Here is a 24,922-nt window from a genome sequence, read left to right on the forward strand (position 1 = left end):
CCTACATTTTCTTCTAGGATTTTTATGATTTCACAACTTACATTTAAGTCAAGTCCATTACTCATTTTGATTTTATCCTTGTGTACGGTGTAAGTTGATGGTCTAGTTTCTTTCTTTTCTTTCTTTCTTTCTTTCTTTCTTTCTTTCTTTTTTTCTTTTCTTTCTTTCTTTCTTTCTTTCTTTCTTTCTTTCTTTCTTTCTTTCTTTCTTCCTTTCGCATGTACCTGTTTAGTTTTCCCAACACCATTTATTAAGATACTGTATTTACGCCATTGTATGCTCTTGTCTCCATTGTCAAATATTAATAGAGCATATGGCTTGGGTAGATTTCTGGGTTCCCTGTTCTGTTCCATTGATCTGTATGCCTGTTCTTGTGCCAGTACCAGGCTGTTTTGATTATGGTGGCTTTGTAATATGACTTGATATCCGGTATTGTGATCCCTCCACCTTTGTTGTTCTTTCTCCAGATTGCTGTAGCTATTCAGGGTCTTTTTTGGTCCATATAAATTTTTGGAATGTTTCTTCTAGATTTGTGAAATAAGTCGTTGGTATTTTATAGGAACTGCATTGAATCTACAGATTGCTTTGGGTAGTATGGCTATTTTATTGATGTTAATTCTACCAATCCACGAACATGGTATATTCTTCCACTTGTTTATATCTTTTTCTCTCTTTTTTCAATATCCTGTAGTTTTCTGAGTATGTGTCTTTTACCTCCTTAGTTAAGTTTATTCCAAAGTATCTTAAATTTTTTTCTTGCAACGGTAAATGGGATTTTTTTTTTTTTTTTTTTTTTTTTTTTTTAGTTTCTCTTTCTGAGAGATTATTGGTGTTTAAAAATGCCACCGATTTCTAACTGACTGGTTCTTTTTTATGTTTTTCTATATTTGTTAGAGTTCCCACTGGTTTCATCTAATCTTCCCCTGAATTGCTGAGCATACTTTTAATCAGTGTTTTGAACTCTGTACCTGGGAGATTTTTTGCCTCCATTTCATTTCATTTCATTTCATTTCATTTCATTCTTTTTCTGGAGTTTTGCCCTGTTCTTTGGGACATGTTTCTTTGTCTTCCCATTTTGGCTGCCTCCCTGTTTTTGTTTCTATATATTAGCTAAGGCTGCTATATCTCCCAGTGTCTGCAGGATAACCATACAGAGTAGGTGTCCTGAGCGGCCCAATGGTGCAGCCTCATTGGTCACCTGAGCCAGGTGCTCCAGGGGTGTCTCTTGAATAGGCTGTGCATACCCTCCTGTTGTAGTTGAGCCTTGATTGCTGTTGGCATGTTAGTGGGTGGCGCTGGCCTGGGGCTGACTACATGACTACAGCGGATGAGCTGTTGTGCAGGACTGACCCCATGGAGTTGGATTTACTTTAGTGGGACTCTGGTCCCAGCTGAGTCCACCCTTTTGGAAGGTCATTTGTGGAAGTGGTTGGGTGGTGCCCTGGTGTAGTCCAAAGCTGACCACAGGGTGTGTTGATTCTGAGGCCTCTTGGGAGGGACTCCAGTGCAGGCCAAGGTTGGCCTTGTCTGTGCCTGGGGCCACCTTGTAGGAGCTAAAAGTGATGTGCAGTTGGCAGCTACCTGAGAGGCTATGCTGCCAGCTGAGGCTGGCTGCCGCTCTTGCTGGGCCTGGGCCCACTTAGCCAGAGGTAAGGCCATGCAGTGGCCAGATGCCACTTTGGGGGGTTTGTGGACCTTTAGAGATTTCAGGAAAGTCTGCAGCACGGGCAGAGCCTGGCTGCTTGTGAGGAACAGCCACTGAAAGAGGTTCGGGTGGTGCGCACGGTGTGTGGGATGGGTCTCGGAGTCCCCGGGGTGAGGTGAGGGGTGTGAGCCAGGTTGATGGAGACTCAGACTTGGTGCCCTTGCCTGCAGGCTGGGTGGGGAGAAGGCTCAACAAAGGAACAATGGCACCTGCTGGCATGTCTGTCCCAGAGAGCTGCCGCTCCGGACCTCACCCAGAAACCAGACCATTTCGTTTCTCTGGTGTCCCCCGTGCTTTCTGAACTGCCTCCCTTCGCTGGAGCTCAGAGCAAGCATTCGTGACCTCAGGTCCTTACAGAGGGTGCCTGGGTCTGCAGCAGCCTTCCACTTCACCCAGGTCGAGTCCCTGGTGTTTTCACAGCCTGACATTGTGGGGCCTCCTCTTCCTGGTGCGACTGCTCTGAGCTAGGAGCCCGTGTGGGGCTGAGGCCCCTCCCGCCTCAGTGGGCACCTCTGCTGCGGAGATATGCCTCCTGGTTCTTAACCACTGTGCTGGGTGTGGGCCCTGCCCATCCATGTCCCCGCCTCTCCTGCCCGTCTCATTGTGCCTCCTGTGTACCCTCAGTCCCAGGAGTTCTGTTCGGCTAGTCTTCATCTGGTTCTTCACGATGGTTGCTCTATACTTTATTGTAATTTTTTTTTAGACTTTGTGGGAGGAGGTAGGAGAGTGTTTGCCTATTCTGCCATCTTTTTTTTTTTTTTTTTTTAAATATATTTTATTGGTATTTTACAGAGAGGAAAGGAGAGGGATAGAAAGCTAGAAACATCGATGAGAGAGAAACATCGATCAGCTGCCTCCTGCACACCCCCCACTGGGGATGTGCCCGCAACCAAGGTACATGCCCTTGACCGGAATCGAACCCGGGACCCTTCAGTCCGCAGGCTGACGCTCTATCCTCTGAGCCAAACCGGTTTCGGCTACTCTGCCATCTTGACCAGAAGTCTCTCACGATCTTTTAACAGCAGAGTTATTGAGGTATGGTTCCCACACCACACAACTCACCCATTCAAAGTGCATGGCCGTCTGTCTCCCCACCAGGCTGAAAGCTCCAGGAGGGTGGCTCACACGGTTCTCTGGAGCCTAATGGTGTCTGGCCAAAGTAGGAGCTTGGCAAATACTTGTTGAATGAAAGAATGTCACAGAGTCTTGGGACCTCTGCTGGTTGACTGAGAAGGGGGCAGAGACCTTCCCTTCCCTCAAATCACACAAGGGACTCGGGGCTACAAGGGATGGTGTGGCCAGTGGCTCAGCCTCTGGGTTGTCAGGTGAGGGAAGTGCTCAGGGAAGATTCTGTGACAGAAGGCCTGGCTCAGTGCCTGCGGTGCCCCCGGAGCCCCACAACACAGGCTCAGGGGAAGAAGCCTAGGTCAAGGCAGAGATCTACAGCTGCCGGCAGCGGCGACAGCAGCACGGTGCCCGCTGCTGCTCCATCCAGGACTCCACGCGGCGCCCTTCAGGCCAGAGCCCTAGGCTGGAAACCCTGGTGCTTCTCCAGCCACGTGGAGCCATGGACTGGTGGGGACACTGCCGGCCTCTGCCCTCTGCCCCCCACCCCAGGGCCTTGTGAGAGCCCAGAACACTCTTGGCAGGCACAGATGTGGCACTCCGCTCCCCCCAGCAGCCAGGAGAGACCCTAACTGCACAGAGCCCTGGGGTGCACGGCCCCCGGGGAAGACGTGGAGGATCTGCGGTGGCGATGTGCCTCTTGCGGGGACAGGGGTGCAGGGCATGTAACGGTAGTGACAAGAAAGAGTATCTGCCTCGTCGGGGCTGCCCGCGATACAGGGATTGCCGTCCCTCATCGACAAATGGGGAAACACAAAGGTTAGGAAGATTGACACCAGGCCGCCCGACTCCGCAGCCTCACAGCCTGCACAGGCCGGGCTGAGACCCTGCTTTAGAGAGAAGGGAGCTGAGGCACGGGGCTCCGCCGAGCTAAACGCCAAGACTGGGAGCCCTGCCTCTGGCCCCCGGCCCCCACGCTCCTTCCACCGGCACAGGGGATGCACGTCCACCAGTGCCCCCATGCCCCGAGGCTTACCTGAGTCCTGGGAGCAGCTGAAGCCCGTGTCCCCCGTGCTGCTGCTGTGCCCCAGGGGCTGTCCGCCTGCCATGAGTGCCGTGAGGTGTGGGGACAGGCCCAGGTCTGAAAGGCAAAGTCAGCACCGATTGCACAAACCGTGTCCGCTCCCACGGTCTTGACTCCCCATTTCAGCCCCCTCCGCCTCACCTCCCACTCTCCTGCCCTCTGTTCACCCTGCAAACCACCCTCTCAAGCCATTGACAGACAGGAAGCCCCGGCTCCTGCCCTTCCCCACTGTGCCCTGTGCCCGCCCAGGGCAGTCTGCATTGTGACATAGCTGACTGGGTCCCCAGAGGGGGACTCCCGTGACAACTCAAACCAACAAGGCAGGTGGGAGAGGAAATGGGAGGTGAACCATCCTGGGTGATTTTCCGGTTAAACATGGAACGTGGTGTACGTTACCTCCTGAAATCCTACCTGAATACCAAAAAGGGCTTTTTAAAAAGGTTTACACCCCAGAGCAGGGCAGAATGCTTGTCAGCTGGAGCGGGGGTGGGTGCGGGGGGGAGGCAATGGGTGTGACCCTGGAGAGAGCTGGGTTGGCGGTGGGAGGAGGCTGGTTCTCACCCTGCACCCCCAAAGCTCAGGAAGTGGAGGCCCCAGTGCCTCTACAGGCAGGTGGGCTTGATAGATGTCTCTACAGGAAGCAGTGCGCCCCAGTGTCAGCAGGAGAGTGGGGGGACAGGAACCGAGCCTGGCCTGGGAGACACCACACAGAGCCCCGTGGACCCTGAGCTGGACACAGTGCGTCGGCTCAGCCGGACCTGCAGCCCGACGCCTCCCGCCAGGGCCTCGTTAGGAACCACAAAGGGAAGGCCCAGACACCAGGCCTGGGAGCAAAGGCGCTAGAAAGGCAGAAATGGGGGGATAGCAAGGCAAGAAAAATAATGGGTCTCAGAGGCGACAATGCAGGGAGCTTTTTTTAAAACAAAAAAGTTCTAATTTTCTCTGAAAATTGAGAAAACAATGAATCCATGGACAAGAGGCTGAGGTGACCAGGGAGGTGACAAAAGGGGCTCTTAGGAATGAAAACCCGAGCTCCAGAGCCGAACTCTGATGTGACGAGGAAGATCTACGGCCTGGTAGACGGCAGGACCCCCCGTGAGGGGCCACCCCTGTTCTCCCACAAACACCAGTAGGAGGGAACTCCAGTCTGCACCTCTAACCTGGTTTTTCTTTTTTTTTTTTTTAATCCGCACCTGAGGATATTTTTCCATTGATGTTCAGAGAGTGGAAGGTAGAGAGAGAGAAACATCAATGTGAGAGAGAGACATTGATTGGTTGCCTCCTGCATGGGCTCTGACTGGGTCTGGAGATCGAACCTGCAACCCAGGTTCATGCCCTTGACTGGGAATCGAACCTGCAACCCCTCCGGGCATGGGCCAACCCTACGACCCTGAGCCACACCGGCCAGGGCTTAACCTGGTTTTCTGAGAGGACAGGTGACAGACACATTCTCCTCTGTTCTCTGGAGCCAAGGATGACATGCAATGGTGGAGGGACGGGCGGGCTCTAGACAGTCCCCGTCATGACATCCAGGAGTTGCCCTCTTGCCCAGGGTTGGTGTGGTCCGCTGGGACGAGACCCCACATGACCACCCGCTCCAGGGTCTTGACCCCAGCATCTGACTGTGTCTCAGTAGGAAGCCTGGCTTGGGAAGGAGGCCGGGGACCATTCACTGCCAGCTGGGAAGGCTGAGGCCACCGTGGGTTTGGACACTGTCTCTGAGGCTGCGGTGAAAGCCAGGAACCAGTCCCGGTCTCCACAGGGGGACTCCCTGGAGCCAGACCAGCGTGGCTGGGCTGGAAGGTCTGGGAGCAGTGCAGCCAGGTGCCCTCTAGTCCGCTCACCCAGCATTCCCCACCAGAGCGAGTGCAGTCACCCCGAGATTCTTCACGTGAAATAGCAGACCTACTGGGCTGAGCCCAATCCAGCCCTTCACACATTACTTTAAAGGCACAAAGCGAGAGGCCCAGGGTCCGTCAGAAGCCTGGGGCAGCTGGAAGTCACTAGTGCCGCGAGAGGCCGTTCGCAGGTGAGATGGGCATTTTGAAGTAACCCCAAGACTCAAGGTGGCACCAGGCAAGGAACTTGGAAAAGCAGGTGGGAAAATTCAAAGGCTCCAGGGTGGCCCCTCCCTCCCTGCAGCCCAGGCCTTTCAAAAAGGGCCCAGGAGCAAGCATGTCCTCTGAGTCCACGAGAGCCAGTGTCCTCGTCCCCAGAACATACTGGGACGGCACTATCCCCAGTTTCAGGAGCCGCGAGCATCAGGCGAGTGGTGTTTGGATAGGCTGCCCTCCCCCGGTGTCCAGGCCACCCTCCAAATTCCTAGGGGAGCCCAGGGGAGTCTGCTAATGACACTTCACGAGCAGAAGATACTTGGGTGGCTCAGTGGCAGGTGACACCCCAGGGAGAACCTAACCTTTGACACTTCCTTGGGGCAACAGAATGAGAAAAACCAAAATGCATTAATTGTGGCTGAAATCTATGTATGAAACAGACATGACAACGTGTTTATAAAACTCTGGCTTCCCAGAGGCAGCTGGGAGCTCCGGCTATTTCTGGGATTGCACTCTGCTCACGAGCCCTGTCAGGAAAAATAACGCCACGTCCTCAGCCGTAGGTTCTAGCTTTGCAGGTGCCCAGGCAAATGGAGAGGCACAAGAGCAAGACAGGGCCTCCACGTTCTTTCCTGCTGGCTTTGGAATGGACCTTATTGTCCTCCTTGGCCTTGGATGACAACTAGTAGGGGTGCACTCTCTAGGGTGAGGGGGCGGGGGGCCGAAGCAAGCTTGGGACAGAGGTTGAGGAGCCTCCTGCAGATCCAAGTAGTGCCCACAGAGGGCACTAGACCAGGGTGTGCTCAGCCTTGGCTTAGCCAGAGGGGCCAGAGGTGAGGTGGAGGCCAGGGTTTCCCCATCAGAAGCCATTCCCAGCATGCATGGGCAGGGTGCGGAGCTGGTGGGCACTGTATCCTGCTGTTTCCAAGGCTCTTGCTGGTGCTGCTGGCCTCGGCCTGGGAACCACCAGGGAAGAGGCAATAGGGACCCCCAGCTCCCATTCTTGGAGAAGGCCAACAACTTCTATCCCACACACTCTTCAACCCAAAGTCCTCCCACAAGACTGCTTTTCCCTCAATGAGCAGGAGACCGCCAGCTGCCTTGAACTTGCCAACCCAACCACAGCTGGTGTTTTCCGCCCGTTCTCACAGCCTCCCAAGCTCTTCCAGGATAATCACCAGTGACTTGCATGGAGAATCTTGGCCTGAAAAGCAGACGTTTCTTTTTGTTCTGTCTACCCATCTCCTCTGCCATTCGCTTTCCTCATTATTTTTTTCTCTTCCTCATTCTTAACTTCATAAAAATCCTTAATTTTTTTTTTTTGCCTAGAAGATAAGCGATTTTACAAAATCTGAATAAGTTAACCAGTGAAATAAAACCAAACCCTGAAGGTACTCGTGGCTCACACATCACACTTGAAAACATGATCTCGCAAGTATCCTGGGTGGGCATTCCAGTGGCTGATATATGGGGAGATTTAGTTTCTCCTTTGGTCAAAAGTCCCAGAATGCCTTCCTCTCTCAAGAAGTAACACTCCATCAACCCATGAAATAAACCAGTGATGCTGGTTTATGTAACTGCCTCAGGGAAAGATCTCCTAGCATCACTACCGTTGAGTATTCGTGATCATTAGGAGTAGTTCTTTCTCTCCACCTTCTCTATTTCCTGAAGAAGAAGACTCAATTTGAGTGGTGTGAGTTGCCCAAAGTCATCCAGCAAGAGATGAGAATTGCAGCCAGGATGGGCTCTTTCCATAAACACCTCGGAAGTGCCCTCAAAATCTCTCTTCCCATAGCTCATCCAGGTGGGGACCCCCTCAAACATGACCCTAAAAATCCAGCTGCTTCTGCATTAGGACAACATAGTAGTAACTGCAGGAGGCAAGGCCCCGCAGAGCACGGGAAAAACAGGTGACAGTGGAAGGAGCAACAGGACGTTTAACAGTTGCCTCAGAGCATCTCCCCTGTTGTATTTATTAATGACACATAGTGACTGTGAGTGGAGAAACCTGGCCGGCACCACCTTCCCTATATAGAGTGAAAGTCTGTACCCCTCACCCCAATTCACACACTGAAGCCCTCACCCCCAATGTGATGGTATTTGGAGAAGGGGCTTTTGGGAGGCAATCAGATGAGGTCGTTAGGCCGGGGTTCTCATAAGAAGAGACGAGAGCTTGTTCTCTCCCGCCCCTGCCCCCATGAGAGGACACGGCAAGACGACAGCCAGCGAGAGCCCGCACCAGAACCCTGCCCGACTCCACACTCCTGAACTGTGAGAATAAACGTCTGCTGTGTAAGCCACCCAGGCTGTGGTGTTTTCTGACAGGGGCTCGAGCTGACGGAGACATCACCCAAGAGATGAGGGGTTCCATGGTAATAAGACACAGTGCCACACGTGCCCCTGACATGACCACTAAGAGGGGCACGTGACCCCCGGTTTTCCCGCCAAAAGCTTATAACCTCCTTCTAATCCTGAGAACACAAAGTGAGGGATTGCTACCAAACCCCTGACCAGCGCTGCACAAAGTGTCCGTGTCACAGAGGACAAGGAGAGGACAAAGACAGGAAGATGACAGGGAGACTGATGGCGACGTGGGAACGGAAGAGACGTGAGTGGAAAGTGGGCGGCACCTGAACCAAGTCTGCAGTCGGTGGCAGTGTCACTGTCGGGGCTGGGGACTCCTGTGGTCAGGAAGATGTTCACTCTAGGGGAGGCTGGGCTTCCCCAACCCTTCCAAAGTCTAAATTATTTAAAATAAAAAGCTTTATAAAGGCCTGCCCCTGACTAGAGTATTCCTGTGGGTCTCATCAAAGGGGCCAGGATGGTGTCCAGAACCTGTTTGTCCTGAATCAACTGTTTGACTGAGGAGAGCCTCGCAGGGACATTACAGTGTGTGTGGGGGTGGGGGTTGGGGGGGGGGGGCGCTGAATTATGAGGGACAATCTAGGACACCAGGGACCTGGGACGAAAGGCCAAGGACATGCTCAGGAGGAGCAGTGAGGAGGGCGGCCTCTGCTGTAAGGAGCTTTGGAAGGAAGAGATTGGCCGAGAGAAGGCAGCCGGGCGGTGCTGGGTTTTCTCTCCAGGCAGGGCGAGCTGTCGTCCGGAGGCCAGGACCGGGGCCAGGGGAACAGGAAACAGATTTCTGAGCTCTGGCGCCCCCTGCCATGAGCTGCTCAGCTCAGGAAAGCTGCGGGCATCACAGCGGGCCCTCTGGGATGCTCCTCCCCCAAAGGAAACCTGTACTTTGAGCCTCGAGGCCATAGTCAGTGTGAGACCTCGGCCAGCACCACGCCAGGGCCAGCACCACTCCAGAGAGGACCACGGGCTGCCCTGGCTGACGGAGAGCATCCCGTTCCTGACCAGTTCCCACGTTACCTGTGATCCTGTTGGAAATGCTGAAGAGCCTGGACGTTCTCTGCCGCTGGACGAAGGGTTCCCGGTAATACCGGTCCCCGAAGCACATGCCCAGCAGCTCCCTGCGAACCGTCTTGTTCCAGAGTCCGTAAATGAGGGGATGGCAGACGGCGCTGGTGAAGCTCAGCCACGTGGCCCAGGTCTCCAGGCTCGGGGAGACGCAGTTCTTCCCCCAGAGGGCCTCGCAGGTGATGACCACCATGTAGGGGCCCCAGGTGACCATGAAGGCGCCGAGCACCACCAGGATGGTGATGAGGGCTTTGCACTGGTTGGCGGAGTAGACGACGCCCTGGAAGGCGTTCCTCCGACTGCCCGAGGAGGAGGTGGAGGTGCTGGAGTTCTTGCGCCCGGTCCCCTGGGCGTCCTCCTGCCCCAGGACCACCGTGCCGCAGTGCACCTTGCGGGCCTTGACCCTGGCCACGCGGAAGATGAAGCCGTAGCACACGAGCATGACCAGGAAGGGGAGCAGGGCACACCAGATCTGCCAGAAGGCTGTGTAGCCAGGCTCCCGGTGCCACGCGGCCACGCACATCCACTTGAACTCGTCAAACTCCACCGAAGACCAACCAAAGAGAGGTGGCAGGCAGCCGACGAGGGAGTGGAGCCAGATGTAGACAAGAGCCATCACGGCTCGGTTCCCCGTAATCTTCATGGGGTACACCATGGGGTACAGGACAGCATAGTAGCTGGAAAGGACGAGGCGAGAGAGGAGTCAAAACAGAGAAAACACCAGGCTCCTCCCCACCCAGATCGTGAGGGAGGGAAATGCTGGCTGGGAGAGGACTTCCCCAAGGGCGATGCACGCGGGGGAGGGGTGGCCACGCAGACGCCGCCTGGGGCAGGCAGGACTTGAGGAAGGACTGTGGCTACGAGCTTCACATATCACCTGTGAAGCCACCTCACCCACCAGGACCTTCTTGAGTCCCTGGGGACAGAGCTCCGAGGTCAGCCTGAGGCTGCCGATCTCACATCTGGCCTGGAAACATGGACAGAATCGTGCATGTGACCCAGGCACGGCCATCTGTTACCCTGGCATCTGGGTTTACATCTCACTAAGGCCGTGCGTGCAGCAGAGAGAGACACAGGCCTCCGAGCAGGGGCGCCTGGCTCCATGGTGGCTCTGCCATCGCAGGCTGTGTGGCCCGGGCAAGCTGACTCAACCTCCCAGAGCTCTGTTCCTCCATCTGGGACGTGGAACCACAGAACCTGGCCACCAATCTGTGCGAGGATGGAGTGTGCCCGCCAGGGCCGGGCCTGCACCGCGCCACCCTTCAAAGGGCAGCGGGGGCCCCGCTTGTCTCTGCCTGGCCACCAGCTGCTCCCCTTCCTTCTTGAGGACGGGCCGCCCTCTTGTCCGTGCTCCCGTAAAGCTGCTGTGACCACAGCAGCCTGAGTCCTGGGGAACGAGTCAGGCCGTTCTGGTGGTCACCTCGCCCGGCGACGGGTGGAGACACTGGCCTGGGTCCCCTCATCCTGGCAGAGGAAATGTGAGGGGAGTTCGCTGAGGGCACTTCTGGGAACGTTTCCTTCACGTTCAAAAAGAGCCAAGTCTAGTTTCTCCTTTGCTCTGCCCTTTGAAAAGCGTGCGGGCCACGGCCCAGGGCCCCAGGGTGGCCAGGCAGCGAGCGGGTGGAGGCCCCGCCTGGAGAATGCCAGCTTGCTTGGCTCCTCTGACCAGCCCGTCTGGCCTTCGCAAAAACAATCACGATTAATAACCGTCCTCTGCAACACAGCCCTCTGGCTGTTCTCAAGACGCTGTTAGTGTTAGCACTTTATGGCAAGACTTCAGCTTTATTGTGACAAATGGTGTTTATATCCCTCGCTGACTAAGGTTCTGGCAGGAGCGAGTCCGGGGCCCTGACAGTGAGTTCTCCCAGCTGCGTCCGAGCCCCGTGGGCATGCCCAGCCAAGGAGCCCCCACAGACGGGCCACAGCGCTGCCATGGACCTCCCCACCCGCCAAGGGTTACTCGGTTTTCGGAGGACTTGGGGAGGAAATTTATATGCATGGAAATGCACAAATCTACACTCTGTCATTTCCATGTCTGCCACAAAAGATGGGTTTCGTAGATTTGAAACTTAAGCCTCATTTAGGCCTCGTTGCAGGTTCAGAGGAAAATGGAGAAAAGGGCAGCTTGCCCCGCAGAGGAACGCAGGCGAAGTCGGGGGGTTCCTTTGCTCCCTGTACCCTCAGCTGTCTTCTGAAGGCCTCCATCTGTTCTCCAACAACTCCGGCTTCGACCGGAGCCCAAGTGGGCCGTGTCCCCAGAGGCTTCCTGATGTCACCTGTTGCTGAAAGGCCGCCAGGCACATATGGGCTCCAACGCTCAGCTCCCTGCCAGGAGACCAGTGACCTTGATGTGACCCTGGCTTTCATAGGAGGCTCCCCTACAGTAAGAACAACCCTGCGGCCACCCCGGGGACACAGTAACTCATGCTGAGCAGTGGCTTTCCTCATCGGAACTGACCAGCCGTGGCTCCAGCTGCTTTCTCTGATTGGAACACTGCTGAGAGCTGGCGTGCCATCCGGGGTGAAGGACCGCCTGTTTCCTCCCTCCACGTCCTCCCCTGTGCGGACAGCCGACGGGACTCTGGCCTTGGGCCTGGCCTGTGCCCTGCACGGACAATCCAGCGACCATTTGTCAGCTAAAACCCTGATGGTCCCACGGGAACCCGGGGACTGTGTCAGCCACTGACAGTGTCACAGCTCGTCCCCTCCGTGTTCCTGACTGCTCCTTCCCCACGTCTATGCTTCACGCTGAACCTGAGTCTACCCTCCTGCCTGAGCAAGTCCCCCTCACCTGGGATGAATAAGCTGACCCTCAGCGAAATGCAAATCCCCAAGCTGAATCCGGGGAGAACTTGCCACCAAAGCCACGAGCCCCCTGGGACAGCACGCAGTGGGAATCGGAGGGCACCTGTCGGGTGCAGCGAGGGGCACCCACAGGGCCCCTCCTTGCTGAGCCACTACACCACGCGGGGCCAACCAGCCTGCTGAGAGCGTGTGAATCTCTCAGGCGCCCGCGTCTTCGTCCCTGGGTTTTCTTCCTTCCCCGCTCTCCTTCCCCCCGGAAGGGAGGTTGGTGAGGTCCCTGCACTGTGGACGGAGACAGTGTTTCCTCTTTGGGTCCCCACCCTGAGCCCAGCTCTGGCCCAGGTCAAAGCAACAGGCAGTGGACAGCAGGTGTAATCCCTCCTCTGCCACGTCAGCTTCTGCAGCTGCTGTTTTTCATCTATACACTAAGAATCAGGGGTCTCTGTGAATGCTTTTTAAAAGCCCTGGAACCTCTTTTTTTAAAAAACTACAGCGAGAATGATATATAAACATATACAAACATTACAGATTACATACACATGGGCACTGGGCTCGAATGCCCACTGCCAGCCCCTCCCAGGATGCAGCCTCTCTCTCGGCCTGGGCAGGGGCAGGGACGTAATGCTGGAAAGGGCTCCCGTGTTCAATGACACTAAACTAAACAGAATGCAGTAGCAAACATATATATAATAAATGATAGATAAAACTCCATGCAAGAGGGACGAGGTAAGGCCCGAGATCCTCTGGCGGAAGGGACGGAAGCGAAGGCAGAGCTCTGCTCTCTCTCCTGGCCCCACAGAGCCCGGCACCCTCCCAAGGAACTCAGCGTGACAATCCCAGGGCCCGGTGACTGCGCTGGGTCCCTCTGCACCCCTTCCTAACTCCTGCGTTCTCCGGTCTGAGGCAAGCTTACCGGTCGATGGCAATGACCCCGAGGGTGAGCATGCTGGCCGAGCTGATGAGCAGGTACAGGAGGGCGGAGAAGTTGCACCAGACCACCCCGAAGATCCATTCCCGCCGAATGGAGCTGGTCACCACGAAGGGCAGCACCAGCACAGACAGCAGGAAGTTGGACAGCGTCAGGCTGAAGACGAACTTGTTGCTGAGGGTGAGGAGGTAGGACTTCTTGTACAAGGTGACCACGATGACCAGGTTGCCCAGGCAGACGAAAACGGTGATGACCATGATGGCGATGAACTCGGTGACGATGGCGCCCCCTTCACCAGCTGCCGCCCCCGTGCGGTTGCTCAGCTCCTTCCAGTGGCCCAGAGAGGAGTTGAGGCTCATGGTCAGTGCGCCTGGGCATGGGGTGGGCGCAGCATGCTGGATGACTGGAGGGACAGAGCAAGACGGGGGGACAGGAGATCATCGGATCAGGTCACGGACCTCCACAGAGAGCAGCAGAGGCCCAGGCCCCAGGCTCGTCCAGACACTCAGCCAGCCTCCCTGCCCAGCTCCGCACACACGGCCTGTCTTCTGCAACCCACTCTGTGTGCCATTCACTCATTGTGACCCCGTGAACGGGGCCTCCTCCGTTCTAAACGACCGTCCATTCCGCCAGGCCGGCAGTTCCGACCCTGAATGCACCAACGAGTCACCCCGAGTGTCAGCTCCAAGGGTCACCTGCTAGATTCTGGCCCCAGAGATCAGAGGCGCAGCCTAGGAATCTGCATGTGAAACGGGCTGGAGCAGGTGGTTCTGGAACAGGTGGTTTCCGGGGGCACACTGCGGGCGGCTTGTGCCGCTCCAGGTGGTCCCTGAACCCGCGGCCTCAGCCCCCGGAGCTTACCCGACAGGCAGCCTCTCAGGCTCCACCTGTGACTCAGAGCCGGGTCTGGGTGCTGCTCCCACCCGCTGACCGTGTGCACTGAGGCGGACACAGGGCTCCCGGGGGCGCTATTCGGAGGCCCCTGGCAGGGCAGAAGCCAGTGCACTTCACACGGAGACGTTACTATCGCTCCGGCCGGACGAGGACCCCGCACTGATGACCAGTGGGAGGTGGAGGACCAGTTAGGGGTCTGGGCCCACAGGCCCCATTCTCTGGGAGGCGCAGTTCCTGCTCGCAGGAAACTGGCTCGGGATCTTGGCTAAAACTCAACATTGACACATGTTAGCATTAAATGCTGCCGATGAATGTCTCTCCAAAAATTTCTGTCTGCTATAATCAGCCAAAAAATCCCACAATCACTTTCCCCACCTGCTCTGGTCCCCACAAACAGAAGACACCAGAAAGAAAGGAGAGATTGCTTTGCATGAGCCAGACGGGAAGAGCCAGTCCCTCGCACAGCCACAGCCCCTCCGGGCTCTCCCACACCTCCACCCGACACCTCTGGCCACCGGGAGTGCTGGTAGGGGAGGCAGCCCTGGCCTCACAGCGCTCCTAAGACAAGATGCCCTTCAGAGGGAGCCCGGCCGCTGTGGGTCATGACCCCGGGTCCTAGGCATGCTCGCTTGAGCAGGACCCAGTAATTGTAGTCTCTCCTGCATTTGACTGCCTCGAAATACTTCACAAGTTACTGCCTTCCCTTCTCCAGATAAAGTCTCCCAGATCCCGAGATGCCGTCCAGGCCGCCCCTACCTCAGACTCCCTGCTGGGGACCTGCTCATGGATGTCTGTGACCCTCTCGACTAGGGGTCCCCAAACCTTCACACACCATTCTGGATGTGGTGGGTGAGGTGGAGGACAAAGGGGCAATTTCCTCCACAATCAGGATAATCTCGAAGAAGTGTTTTCTTTTAGCAAGTGCATCGGCCTGTTGGGGCTTACTTAGCTCATGTAAATGTGAGCTCAACTAAAACCCAACGTTCACACACATACGAATTTCTGTGAAGGAAGGTAGGCACCCCCAAAATTGAACCTACGAAATTAATGTTTTTAAGCCTAAATACAAAACATTGTTTCTATTACATTTTATTTTGTCCACTTCGGCCCGTATGTGCAGGCTGCTGACGCCTTCTGACTTTGGATTCAGTGATGCAGTGGGCAGGTTGCGCCAGCTTTGTGCCATGACTGCACTTTAGAGATGAGCCTCGGATGCCTGTCTTTGGGAGGTCATTGTGGGTTTTGTCTTTATTTTGTGAGTTGTAGATTTTGTTAACTGTTACATGTAAATTATTAATCGGTGTCTCAAAACAAGGCCCTGTATAAGCCTGTTACTCTTAACTGCACACGTGATAACACAGTGGCTAAGAAAACAGACTTTGAGAGCCCTGGCTGGGGCGCTCACATGGTTAGAGCATCATCATGATACGCCAAGGTTGCAGGTTTGATCCCCGTAAGGGCACATACAAGAATCAACCAGTGAATGCATGAATAGGTGGAACAAAAAATTGATTGATAGGAAGGAGCTTTGAAAGCACAATGAAATGAAAACACTAAGAGAAATGGAAGCTCCTGGAGGTGTGATTACAGTAGAAATATCCTAAGCTAGTCCTGGTCCAGAAGCCTTGGTCATGGCTGTTTCCCCAGCACCTGGACAAGTGCCTGGCACACAGAGTGTGACTCAAGGATTATTAGTTGATGAATGGCGAACCTGCAAAACCATGTCATTGTTAAGTCAAACATGATTGTTAACACTGTAAAGTAAACACGAAAAGAATAAAAATGGGGTGCAAACCTTTATTTTAAAGAAGGAATGAAGTCCTCCTGGGCCCAGCTGCTCCCCAGGGGCCGTATTAGCAGGCACACTGAACTGTGAAATCACAGCTGTGGGCTGGCTGCCGACCTAGGCTCCTCGCAGGAGGCAGAGAGGGAGGTGGGACAAAGACCTGCCCACCAGGGAAACCCACACCCCAGCCTTTGCCAGGAGCCTGGAGTGGGGAGGGCACAAGCCCCAGCAAATCCTCGGGGGTGTGCTTTTAAAGAACAAGAGAGGGTTTGGAATGCCCCGGCCCATGAAGGTGCCCAGGCAGGCAGCCAGCGTACCGGGGGCCTGACAAGCCAGGGCCCATCAAATGAAGCAAATTCTAGAGTGACTCACATTTCCAGTCTCCTGGCCAGTTCTGTTGCCAGACACAAGGGTGTTCCACTCCCACACTCACTCCGTCCTGCCCTGACCAGATAATACCCCGCCCCCGCCCCCCGCCCCGCTCCAGCTTGGAGAAACAACATGATTGGAACTCGACTGAGGTTTAATGCGAGCATCAGAAATCCTTCTCTCCAAGAAAGGCCGGGCATGTCAGCACTGTCCCAGCTCCATGCACGGTGGCCCCTCCTCTCCCGGAACTGCCTCCAGTCTTCCTGACCAATCCCAGGGAGCGAGCTGTCTGCTGGGGCAGGGACGGGTAGTAGCCTCCAGTCATCAAAGCCAAACCTGCCACTCACATGAGATTAATACTGACATGTGGGTTCAAAAAACAAAACGCAAGGCAGCACTATGGAACACTGAGACGGTATTCATTGTTTTGTAAATTGGTTTGCACGGTAATTCCCAAGAAATAATTCTAGAAAAGCCTGGTGTGTGAGGACGGAATGACTATGACACAGGGTGGATTTTCCCCTCTTATTTAATTGTGTCAGTCAGATACTCTGCGGCTCACCTCTTATCTGACCTAGAACTCCTGGATTTTCCTTGACTTGCACTGGACTCTCTTCCTGCTCACAGCCGTCGCTGGCGTGTGTCAGAACCACAGCGAGGCCTGGGGGTTAGGTGTAGAAGCCAAAGGACCTGGGTTTGAGGAACCAGCTCATGGGCCAACAGGGGGTACACAGCTGTTGGAAGAAAAGCCCTGGGGCGAGGAAATACTCCTCGGCACACCTCAAAGGGCCCGGTGCGGTCACTGTGATGCTGTTCGGTCGCACTCTGGGGCTCTTCATCTCGCACCTCGAAGCACTTTGTACACATCACTCACCATCCTTGGGGAGGGGGGGGGCATGGAGTTGGGAAGAAGGTTCTAATAACCACCCCGTTTTGCACTAAGATAAAGAGTGAACCCCTGCCCCCACTCCACCCACAAACCACGCCACACAGCTCGCTCGGTGCCAGAAGGAGATCACAGGACCCTGGGTCCCCTCTCTGCCCTCCTCCATCCGACCCTGGCTCTCCCGTGACAGCTGAGCTAAAGACAGACGGCAGCCGGCCAGCCCAGGGTCTGTGACAGTGCCCTTGTCCCCATGAAGGCATACAACCTAGTAAAGTCTTGGTTCAAAACCTCTCACTTCTGACGGGGAGCAGGGCTGAGCTCCATGCACCAGAGGAGGGAAAGGAGGCGAGAGTCCCGGCCCAGTGGCCTTGTGGTCGTCGGAGTCCTCGGTTTGCCAGTGGGAGACGCCAGGCTGGGGTCCCTCTGCACGTACACTCTCAATGTGGGCACCTGGCTGCCCTGCGTCCTGTGCAGGAGCTGGAAGTCTGGAGGCCAGCGTTCCTCCAGATCCTGCCACTGACGGCACCACATCCGCAAGGACGTCAGCGCTGACTCTTGTCAAATGTCTCCCCAAGACAAGCTCCTGCTCCTCAGCACGGACACTCCCCAAGGCTCGGCCCGTGATCCATTCCTCTCCCCACACCTTGGAGAATCGTACCCATTTCCAGAATGCTGCCTAATTATTAGTAACTATTACCAGTATTTGCAAAACACTCTGCAGCACACCACGTATCTTTATAAACGTCATCTCATTTGACCTTGTGCGTGACGGTTAGAGGTAAGGATGGCTCCTCTCCACACTTCAGGGAGAGCATGAACTCAGGAGCTACAGGGCCTGGGTTCAAATCCTGGCTCCGCTGCTTCCAGGCTCTGGGCCTTGACACATTACACAACCTCCCTGGGCGTCGGCTTCGCCTTGTAAATGGAGAGAATATTCCTGCTCACAGAATATTCCTCATAGGGTTGGGGGAGGAATCAATGAGTTAATATTTGCACAGGTGTCTGTTAAATAGTAAAACGGAGAAACTGAGCCCAGAAAGGTTGAGTGCCTGGTTCGAGAGAAGAGTTAGTAGTAGTTCCACAGTCTGGTCCTCTGGCCGTGGACTGCCATGCACCCTCAACCCATCCATCCCCAGAGCAGGTGAGATTCCACACGCTGGGGCCTCCTCCACACTCTCACTGCCAACCCCTTCAAGTACCTTCCGCTCCAGCCAGTGGTGCTGTGGGCTCCCCTTTCTATATGCTTCGCTCCTGCCTGTCCTGTCCCTGCTTGCAGAATGGATGAAGATGCCGTAAGTCTAACTATTTTATTGATCTGTTGGTCTAATAACTTTATGGAAGGAGAGAAAGAAACAAACCAACAAATGGGGGAGGGGAGAAAGGGGCTTGAGAAAAACTCAAAATATACCAAGTCACACGCTGGCCTTGGCAATGAGTTCTTGGATATGCCACTGAAAGCAAACAAATAAAAAAATAGATAAATGGAACTTCATGAAAATTTAAAAATTTTGTACATCAAAAGATACTGTTGACAGAGTAAAAAGGCAACTCACAAAATGGGAGAAAATATTTGCAAATCAAATGTCCAATTAGGAATTAATATTTAGAACATATCGAGAACTAAAACTCAACGACAAAACAACAACACCACCCATGGCTGACAAGCACATGAAAAGATGCTCAAGGTCACTAATCATTAGGAAAAGCAAATCAAATTACAAGATACCACCTCATAGCAATTAGGATGGCAACTATCAAAAGAAGAAGGAGGGGGAGGAGGAGGAGGAGGAGGAGGAGGAGGAGGAGGAGGAGGAGGAGGAGGAGGAGGAGGAGAAGAAGAAGAAGAAGAAGAAGAAGAAGAAGAGGAGGAGGAAGAGGAAGAGGAAGAAGAAGAAGGAGAAGAAGAAGAAGAAGAAATAAAGAAAATAGAAAATGACAAGTATCAGTGAGAATTTGGAGAAATTGGAGCTTTTGTGCACTGTTGGTGGGAATGTAAAATGGAGCAGCCAATGTAGAAAACAGCATGGTCATTCCTCAAAAAACTAAACAAAATTACCATCTGATTCAGCAATTCGATTTCTGGTTATATACCCCAGATAATTGAAAGCAAGGTCTTGAAGACATAGTTGTACACCCACGTTCATAGCATTATTCACAAGACCTGAAATGTGGAAGCAACCCAAGTGTCCATCAACCAATGACGTGATTAGCCAAATGGGATCTATCCATACAATGGAATACTACTCAGCCTTAAAAAGGCAGGAGATTCTGACCCATGCTGCAACATGGATGAATCCTGAGCACATTATGCTGAGTGACACCAGCCAGCCACAGACACAAAAACTGTATGATTCCGTTATCATGAGGCACTTGGACTAGTCAATATGACAGAGAAAGCAGGATGGCTGCCCGGGGCTGGGGAGAGAAGGGAATGGGGAGCTATTTTTCAGTTTTGCCAGATGAAACAAGCTCTGGACACGGATGGTGGGGATGGTTGCACTATATGAAATGTACCAAGTACCACTGACCTGTGCACTTAAAAATGGCTAAAATGCTATATTTTATGTTATATGTATTTTACCGTAATTTTAAAAATTAAAAAAAACACCCAGGGTACCTGCTCTTTAATTTCTCCCCCCGCCCCCCGCCCCACAGAGTTTGGAGGGCCATGCGATGAAGGCAGGGGTGATCCGCACAGCCTCTCACCCACAGACAGAGATGAACCACAGAAAGCCCCCAGTGGTTCTCAACCTTCCTAACGCCGCGACCCTTTAATACAGCTCCTCATGTTGTGGTGATCCCCAACCATAAGATTATTTTCGTTGCTACTTCATAACTGTAATTTTGCTACTGTTAATGAATCGTCATGTAAACATCTGTGTTTTCCGATGGTCTTAGGCTCTACAGCAGCGGTTCTCAACCTGTGGGTCACCTAAGACCATCGGAAGGTCTCCCAGTCTAAGACCATCGGAAAACACAGATATTTACATTACGATTCATAACATTTGCAAAATTACAGTTATGAAGTAGCAACGAAAATAATCTTATGGTTGGGGGTCACCACAACATGGGGAACTGTATTAAAGGGCCGCGGCGTTAGGAAGGTTGAGAACCACTGCCCTAGAGGAACCCCTGCTGGAACAGGTAGGACGCTCAGGCCTTGGCGAGCAAGAATCATTCCTCACAAGGGACTAGTCCATGGCTGAGCCCCTGAATACAGCTCGGCTGCACCCTCCCTGGATCACATACTGAACCAAAACTCAACTTTCTGGTCACCAAACACCTCTGCTGCAGCGTTTCCTGTGCGTGTTGGAGAATGAGAGGAACACTCAGTACTAAGCCAAGTTGGACTCTGAGCCACGGACTGTCAGCTGAGTTTCTTCAAAGGGCAACTGGCCTCTCTCCCAGGCCTCCACCAGCAACAGAGAGCTGCCATCATCGCCCTCCCGTTTCCCGGTCAACACGGACAGGGAGGGTCCACGCGAGCCTCCCAGAAACTCCACAAACAGCAGCTGACGTCATGGTGAAGTCAAGTCACCCAAGGCAGAGTCTTGGGCCCCGAGAGAAAGCTTTCGGAAGGAGGAGAAAAGCCAGTGACGGCTTGACCACAGCGTGCAGGGGAGGCTTCAGCCATGGAAGGTCGAGCAAGACCGTACCACAGAAACAACTGCAGGCACGGGCAGCCGGCTGGACCTGGTTGCTGCCTGGTGGGAGCGGAGCGGAAACGCCAGCGCTCCCAGAGGAGGCTCACCAAAGCCTGCAGCGCTGGCCCGGGGCCATCCTGCCCGGACCTGGGGTCCCGAAGGCAGAGCTGGGTCAGACCAGGTCAGAGCTGCCCAGGCTCTTCCCAGGCTACCTGCGGCTCTGCCAGCACCATGCGGTGATTCACCAAGGCCAAGGCCAAGGCCACGCCGGAGTTCCCGACCGGCCCAGCCAGCAGCGGCTCAGCGTTGCACTGGGATGTCACTGTGCCCAAGCCTAATGGTCCAAACCCGACTTCCAACCCTTCGCCTCTCGAACCTTCTCTTTCCACCCTCCTCTTCATCTCATGTGATGCTACCCCTTCCCTCCCGTTGCCCAGACAGACCCTCAACATCGGGCCTCCTGACGCCTCACTTCCTCTCACATCTCCTAACCGGTCCATCAGCCAATCTGATTGTCACAGGGGTCCTCAAACTTTTTAAACAGGGGGCCAGTTCACTGTCCCTCAGACCGTTGGAGGGCCGGACTATAGTTTAAAAAAAACGACTATGAACAAATTCCTATGCGCACTACCGGCCCGGGACGAGTTGGCTGCTAAGCAGGACAGGCAGCAGCACCCAGCGGGCCGGATCAATGTCCTCGGAGGGCCGCATGTGGCCCGCGGGCCGTAGTTTGAGGACCCCTGGCTAACCACTATGCATATATGCATGAAATGTATCTAGAATTCAACTATGTCTCACTATCTCCACCACCGCCATCCTGGTCCAGGCCGCACTATGTCTCCTCTGGATTAAAAAGCCTCCTCATTATTCTCTCCTTTGCTTGTTGTAATTAAGCATTCTCTCCAGGGGAAGGGACACCGACAGGCAGGTGGACTCACACAGCCTGCGAAAGTTGGCGATCACCAGCATCAGCCATGCCCAAGCCTCTTACCTCCCCGTGCCGCTCACGTGAATAACATCTAGTTCAAGGTCCACCTTAAAATCAAAATTCTGAAGACCCCTTTCTGGAACCTCCCACCTCCAGGATGACCCTGAGCACCACTTACTAGCCACCGTTTTCCTTTTCTATTTTAGTAGTCCTTTCAGACACGCATGCTCTAGCACGGGTTTTTATTTTAGGTGAAGATGCTTTCCCCTCCAGACGGCTTAGAAATTCTTCCTCAGTGTCCCTTTGATCTCCCAACAGCACTTTGTATGTAGAGAAAATGAATATTTTAATTTTTTTAAATACATATTTTATTAATTTTCTACAGAGAGGAAGGGAGAGGGATAGAGAGCTAGAAACATCGATGAGAGAGAAACATCGATCAGCTGCCTCCTTCACACCTCCTACTGGGGATGTGCCCGCAACCAAGGTACATGCCCTTGACCGGAATCGAACCTGGGACCTTCAGTCCGCAGGCAGACGCTCTATCCACTGAGCCAAACCGGTGAGGGCGAAAATGAATATTTTATATCCCCCTATTCATTAATATCTACTTCGATCTGATATTCAATAGAGAAAACATTTTTTAAAAATGTGTGAAGTGATCATATGACTCCCCAACATATGAAACCTAAGAGAGACCCTGAGAAGTAATTCATTCTAGTCCTGCTATTTTGCAGCTGGGACTGAAACCCAAGAGGGGCGGGGAGTAACTTACAGCCATGCACCTCATCACTGACAAAGCCCCGATTTCCTGATTCCATCGCTACACCCCTGCCCTTACTTGGCCATCCCCAGGGCTGGATGGGAATGCGCACGGCAGGTAAGATATGACCCCTCTAGAAGATAGTCACAGTCACAGTTTATAATAAGTGGTGATCTCTGCTTTGGGCAAGGCTGCCAATGACCTCCCAGCAGAATCCAGCGGCCCTTCCTTGAGCTCTCTGTAGCAGGGGCACCTACAACTGCTTCCGTTTCTGCCTGAGACTCCCTGTCGCCTGGGCTCCCTGACCTGCTCTCTCCCGCAGCTCCCTCCTTCGCTCCGGACCAGCCCCATTTACCGGTAATCATCCGGCCCTGTAAGTGTTACTGTTTCCCTTCTGGGGCATGCCCTCCTTTCTCATCTACTTTCTCATCTAGGAAATGAACCGCCTGCCTCCTCTACATCCCTTCCCCCTGCTCCGGTAGCTGCCCTGAGCTTCCTCTGTGGAGTCCCTCTTTCCATAGTGTGAGTCCCTGTGCCTTCGTGGATGTGACACACAACTTCACGCCTTCTCAATCATATCCCAACCCCCACCACCCAATCAGCTTATGAGATATAATGAGACTGTGGCGGGGATAGATGGGAGAAAGACAGCTTCCTCCGGGGGCAGCCTGAGACAGAGGACGTAAGAAAAGGAGACCCGGTGAAATGATTTCAATCTGGACCCCTGCCTGAAGCCAAACAGACTCCTGAGCTCCTCAGTGGCATGAGCCAATAGCTTTCCTTTTTGCTTAAGTTAATTTCAACTGGATTTTGTATCACTTGTAAAAAAAAAAAAAAAAGAATCCTATTTCCACTGTGTAAAGTACATGATTGTCTAACCACTATACATATATGCATACACGCAAAACGAATACAAAATAATATCAAATGTAAACTGTAACTGAAAATAGAGTCGGATTTGATATCGCATCTCTCTCTCTTTAAGCTCCCTCTCTGTACTCACTTAAACAAAGATGATCCCCAAATCTCCATCTATCACCCAGACAGCTCTTTGGAGCTCCAGCTTCATAGCCACCACCGGGGATGCATGTGCAGGTGGAATCCATCATCTCTGCCCTACCATCTCAACATGCTGTTCTTCACGTTCCTCTCTACCATCGAAAGAACACCACCCACTCGATCACTCAAGTCAGAAACTTGGATGCCCCAGACTCCTCTTGCCAGGTATTCCTGCCGTGGGAGGCCTGGACGGACACTTTCCGTGTGGCCGGGTGGATGAATGAGCCTTGGATTTCCATACTGACCTTCTCAGTAAAATCATGTCTGTAAGGCGTTGGTTGGTTCCATTCCTATCCCAGACATTGAGCGCATCACTAATGTCTCACTCAAAACTGCATCCTCTCTGCCACGGCCCCAGCTCAGAACACCTCCATCTTCCCCCGAGGACTACCAGACGTTTCCATCTCGTCTTATCTGTGATCTCGCCCCCACTCCAATCTGCTGCCAGGCTGCCAGTCCCCTACGCAAGCCTGATCGTGCCATGTCGTTCTCTGGCACCGGAAGGATGTATTCGCTCGTGGGACCCTCCACTTCGGCTACCCCGGGTCACTCTCCCTCCTCCAAGTCCATGACTTTGCACATGACGATGCTTTCATCATCCAGATGTCCTTCCTGCCTCTTCTCCCACCCGCAGAAGAGCTCATCCTTAAGACGTGGTGAATCAGACTGGAATTAAAATTAGGTGAGAATTTTCTTTGTATTGCACCCCCCTGGCCTGATAATTACTTCTGTTATCACAAGGTTTTTCTGTGGATTTCCTATGTTACTCGGGTAGTTGCTTCTTTGCTCATTTTAGTGACTTATGTAAGAGATAACCTCTCTGCCGTTTCTTTAAACATTAAATTGAAGAAAGGATGCAGAACTAAAAAAAAAAACAAACCACCTTGTAAAAAAAGTCACTATGAAAATGAAAGAAATTATACATCCACACTGGCTAAAGGGGCTCACCGACCAAGGCAAGCCTGGTGCCAGGGAGGAAAGAAATGGAAAGAAAGTAAGAAGAACAGTAATTTAAAATACATTTAAATGAACAATAGCAAAGCAACACGGAGAAGGGCAAATTTAATATTGATCAAAAGAGGATTTCCTAATCAAGATAATGTGAAGCCACTAAAAAAAAAAAAAATCAATATAGATTTAACCACCTAAAAGATAAATACCCTGCACAAAGGTACAATAAACAAAGATGGAGAAAACATAAAAGGCAAGATATGTGACTTACTAACAAGAAAAGGATTAAACTCCAGAATTTAGTAAGAGCCTCACAAATTGATGGAATCACAAACAATTCAATGAAAAACTGGGGGGGGGGGGGGGGGGGGGGCCAAAACCGGTTTGGCTCAGTGGATAGAGCGTCAGCCTGCGGACTGAAAGGTCCCAGGTTCGATTCCGGTCAACGGCATGTACCTTGGTTGCAGGCAAATCCCCAGTGGGGGTTGTGCAGGAGGCAGCTGATCGATGTTTCTCTCTCATCGATGTTTCCAACTCTCTGTCCCTCTCCCTTTCTCTCTGTAAAATATCAATAA

General features: G+C 53.2%; 1 protein-coding gene across 3 annotated transcripts in view; it reads right to left on the bottom strand.

Moving 5' to 3' along the window:
• The window catches only part of GPR161 (G protein-coupled receptor 161), a 36,006-nt gene that overhangs the window by 7,849 nt on the left and 3,235 nt on the right, over positions 1-24,922 (bottom strand). For all 3 annotated transcript variants that reach the window (XM_080647375.1, XM_080647376.1, XM_080647377.1), the window contains exons 2-4: positions 13,053-13,470; positions 9,287-10,011; positions 3,807-3,911 (exon numbers count right to left, since the gene is read on the bottom strand). In XM_080647375.1, the coding sequence (XP_080503501.1) occupies positions 3,807-3,911; positions 9,287-10,011; positions 13,053-13,470 (1,248 nt within the window). The remainder of the gene's footprint in view (positions 1-3,806; positions 3,912-9,286; positions 10,012-13,052; positions 13,471-24,922) is intronic.

This window comes from Plecotus auritus (genome assembly GCF_963455305.1).
Source record: "Plecotus auritus genome assembly, chromosome: 12".
Classification (NCBI taxonomy): domain Eukaryota; kingdom Metazoa; phylum Chordata; class Mammalia; order Chiroptera; family Vespertilionidae; genus Plecotus; species Plecotus auritus.